The sequence below is a fragment of the Anastrepha ludens genome, chromosome 6 (assembly GCF_028408465.1).
Source record: "Anastrepha ludens isolate Willacy chromosome 6, idAnaLude1.1, whole genome shotgun sequence".
In the NCBI taxonomy this organism is placed as follows: domain Eukaryota; kingdom Metazoa; phylum Arthropoda; class Insecta; order Diptera; family Tephritidae; genus Anastrepha; species Anastrepha ludens.
In genome coordinates, this window is record NC_071502.1 from 53716512 (window position 1) to 53720108 (window position 3597).

The 3597-nt window shown below is 33.4% G+C and overlaps 1 protein-coding gene across 1 annotated transcript; it reads right to left on the reverse strand.

Annotated features, from left to right (window-relative positions):
- Positions 1 to 1702: 1702 nt before the first annotated feature.
- LOC128867817 (tigger transposable element-derived protein 4-like) lies at positions 1703 to 3308 on the reverse strand. Its single transcript, XM_054109352.1, has 2 exons — positions 1928 to 3308; positions 1703 to 1870 (listed from the first exon to the last, which is right to left on the reverse strand). Exon 1 carries the CDS (start codon positions 3204 to 3206, stop codon positions 2085 to 2087), a length of 1122 nt encoding a protein of 373 aa, XP_053965327.1. The 5' UTR covers positions 3207 to 3308; the 3' UTR covers positions 1703 to 1870; positions 1928 to 2084.
- Between the last annotated feature and the right edge of the window lie 289 nt (positions 3309 to 3597).

Sequence of the window (3597 nt, forward strand, 5' to 3'; positions counted from 1 at the left end):
CACACTCACACAAAGCCAAAAACCTCGTAGTACACTAGTAGATTTCGGACTACCCTTTACCCATTTAGCATATCAAATATCGTTAATATGTACATACATACCTATGTAAATGTTATATTTGGTTAAAGGAAAGATACATTTGTCCACATGAGTTCGTCTAGTTTTCTTATCGGTATTAAGGAACACGCTTTTAAATTAGATTATATGGTTGAAGCAGTGTTGCCGTTATAGGAGAATAATTTGGTATATATGACGTACAAAAATTTTCAAATTATTCAATCACACGGTGCAACACTGAAAATACACCTGATGAATTACACACTGTAGGTTGTTTATATGGTCGAATAATGCATAAAAATATTTGTGTTATATTTTTTGCACCCTCCAATTTTTATTTATTTATAAAAAACCGTTTTTTTCAGACTTTGCGCGGTAATCTACGGATATCTCAGTCATTTTTTCACCGATTTTCAATATTTTATATGTTTTGAAAGGGATATTGTCAGACCTTTCAAATGATGTACAACAAGTAATTATTCAAACTAGTTAGTTCTGATTTTTATTTGATTAAACCTCCGAAAGTGCTTTTTTTATCATTTTTTTAACTTTAACAATTTTTTATAGCATAATTTTACAACAAAATTAAAGATGTTTGTTAATATTCCTTGAGGACATTTATTAATGAAGAAATTAATGTATTACTTTCAATAATCGGACAAAAATTGCGTAAACTACGCTAGTTTTTCGTAAATAGAAAAAAATGCCTTGAATATCTATCCATTTGTGGAACCACAGTTTTAGTCTTTAATGATTATTTACTTGGAAAAATTACTGCATTCTTTATGTATTGACAATAAATGTTTGACAATGACAATTTATCATAAATTACAAATGAAAGGTTTACGTGTTTCTACATAATTTTGCTACATAATTTTCGCGCGATTTCTGAGGCGCAGAGACCCTCCTCCTCCCACGCAGTAATTTTACCTCTCTCTAATTCGGTAAGTTTTGAACCGCGTGGCATATTGATATTTATTTACTTAAAAAACGATTTAAATTAAAAGTTGTACTCAGCGAACACATAAATCCACTTTAAAGCTTCAATTCCTAATGCGTTCTATAGTTATGAAACGGCAAAAGTAGTAACGAATTGCTCTGACTCGTGCTCAAAGTAACGGTACAAACAAACACAAAAACCCCACGATGAAAAGTTGTTGTTTATTGATACTAAGAAAAATAACGGCATTATTCCATATATTCATTTATTTTTACAGAGTACCTACATATTTTTTGAGTAAATATTAAATATTCATGTTATGTGTCCTATAGTTATGAAACGCACCATAGTCTGAAACAGCTATTAGGCCAGTCTTTGGTTGGCAGTGCCTTTTTATCTCCTTCTTCCAAAATCGCGTTTTTCTCAAGTGTGTTTTTTTGTTAAAATTGTTTATAAGTTAGTTAAAGATGTGTGACAAACGCAATAATTTCTGCTACGTTTGCGGTTTATTTGTTGATAAACAACATCGCCGTGAATTAAAAACAAATACAGTCGAACTTCCATATAGTGAATTCGCACGGGACCTGAAAATCACTTCACTATATAGAAACTTCATTATAAAGAAACATTGATTTTTTATGTAATTTTATTTAAAATAATCAGTGAGTTTGGTTTGAATTACAGTCTTCCATTTATCATTTTCAATAAAAGCTTCCAAATCATGTAGAGAGTTGAAAACATTAATCGGCACGTCACTCCTCATTTCCACAAAGGCTCTAATTACGCTAATGGATGAAGCAGCTTGTATCAACGTAGGTAATGCCTCCTCAGTTTCTGCCAATTCTTCAACGGTCAAATCGTGTTCATCGTTATCTGAAATAATATTTACATATTAAATTTTTGTTTGACTATAAAAAGATAAATGCTTACCAGGTTCAGCTGGAACTCCGCGACTTTCAAAAATGCTGTTGAGAATATCTTCTTCGGATGGTTTGTCCCAAGTCTGCACACCATTATCAACATTTACGTAGTCATCAAACGATGCTTCGATATTTGCTACTTTTTTAAATGAAGACTGTAAAGCGGCCTAATCCGATATTAAAAGAAGGTCCTCTTCATCCCAATGCTCAAATGGAATCTGCATAACATCTTTTGAAAATCCAGCCTTTTTAAAACAGTTGGCAACTGTTTCTGGTTTAACATAGACATTCCATATATTGCTAAGATTTCGAACTGCTTGCAGCAAGTCTATGGCCATAACAGAATTTCCCTCATCCACTTGAGTCAATATATTCGTTAAAATTCGTTTTCTGTAATGTTGTTTCATGTTGTAGATAATGCCTTGGTCCATTGGTTGCAGTAACGAAGTCATGTTGGGAGGAAAATAAGCGAGATGAATGTTTCTCAACTTGTCTCTTACATCTTTAGGGTGGGCAGTGCAGTTATCAACAAAAAACAACACCTTTCTGTTTTGATCACAAAATTTTTTGTCGAGTTTTACAATCCATTTCGTAAAAATCTCACTGGTCATCCATGCTTTTTTGTTAAACTCATAATCGACACCTAAAGATTTTATTCCCTTGAAGTACCTCGGATTTTTGGCCTTTCCGATTACCAGCAATTTTAGCTTTTCTGATCCAGTCATATTGCTTCCCACCAGGACAGTTATTCTCTCCTTGCTTTGCTTCCCACCAAAGCATTTTTCATTTTTGAATGCCAGTGTTTTAGTTGGCAAGCATTTGAAAAACAAAGCAGTCTCGTCGGCATTAAAAATGTCGTTAATGTTGTAATTTTCAATTAATTTCGGTAAGACGTTCGTCACCCATTCATCACGGTTTTCTATGTTGGTGTCAGCACTTTCCCCACATAATGTCTTTTGAATAACGCCATGCCGACTTTTGAACTTGTCTAACCAACCTGTACTTGCCTCAAATTCGTGGTGTCCTAGTGCTTCCGCAAAATCTTTGGCCTTTTGCTTCAATAATGGTCCAGATAAAGGGAGATTCTTACCACGAGCAACGAGTAACCATTTCAGCATTGCTTCGTCAATATCCTCAAAATGGCAAGGTCGAAGTCTTTTGCGTTTGGTATTTACTGCCAAATCCTCCGCATTTTTTAAAATCACTTCCTTATTTTTTAAAATATTTGATAAAGTGCTGGGAAGAACTCCGAATTCATTGGCAATATCTTTTTTTTTTCTTTCCTTCATTAACTTTGTTAATCATTAATAACTTTTTTTCAAGCGAAATGCTGCTTCGATGCATCATTTTAACTTCAATCACTGAATAAAACTGTAATAGCTCAGCTCTTTCTGTTTTAATTTCCGCATCTAACTGTAATTTTTTGCAACAGAAAACTTTTGAAAAAATTCACTATATGGAGACAAAAACTTAGGACGCTTGAATTTCCAGCTGTAAAATTTGTTCATTATATAGAAAACTTCACTATATAGAAATTCATTATAAGGAGACAAAAATACACCGAAAGTAGAACGAAAAAGCAGTGTCTTCGAAACCACTTCATTATAAGGAGAGCTTCATTATATGGAAGTTCACTGTAGAGAAGTTCGACTGTATCTACTATCGTGGTTGAAGCATTCA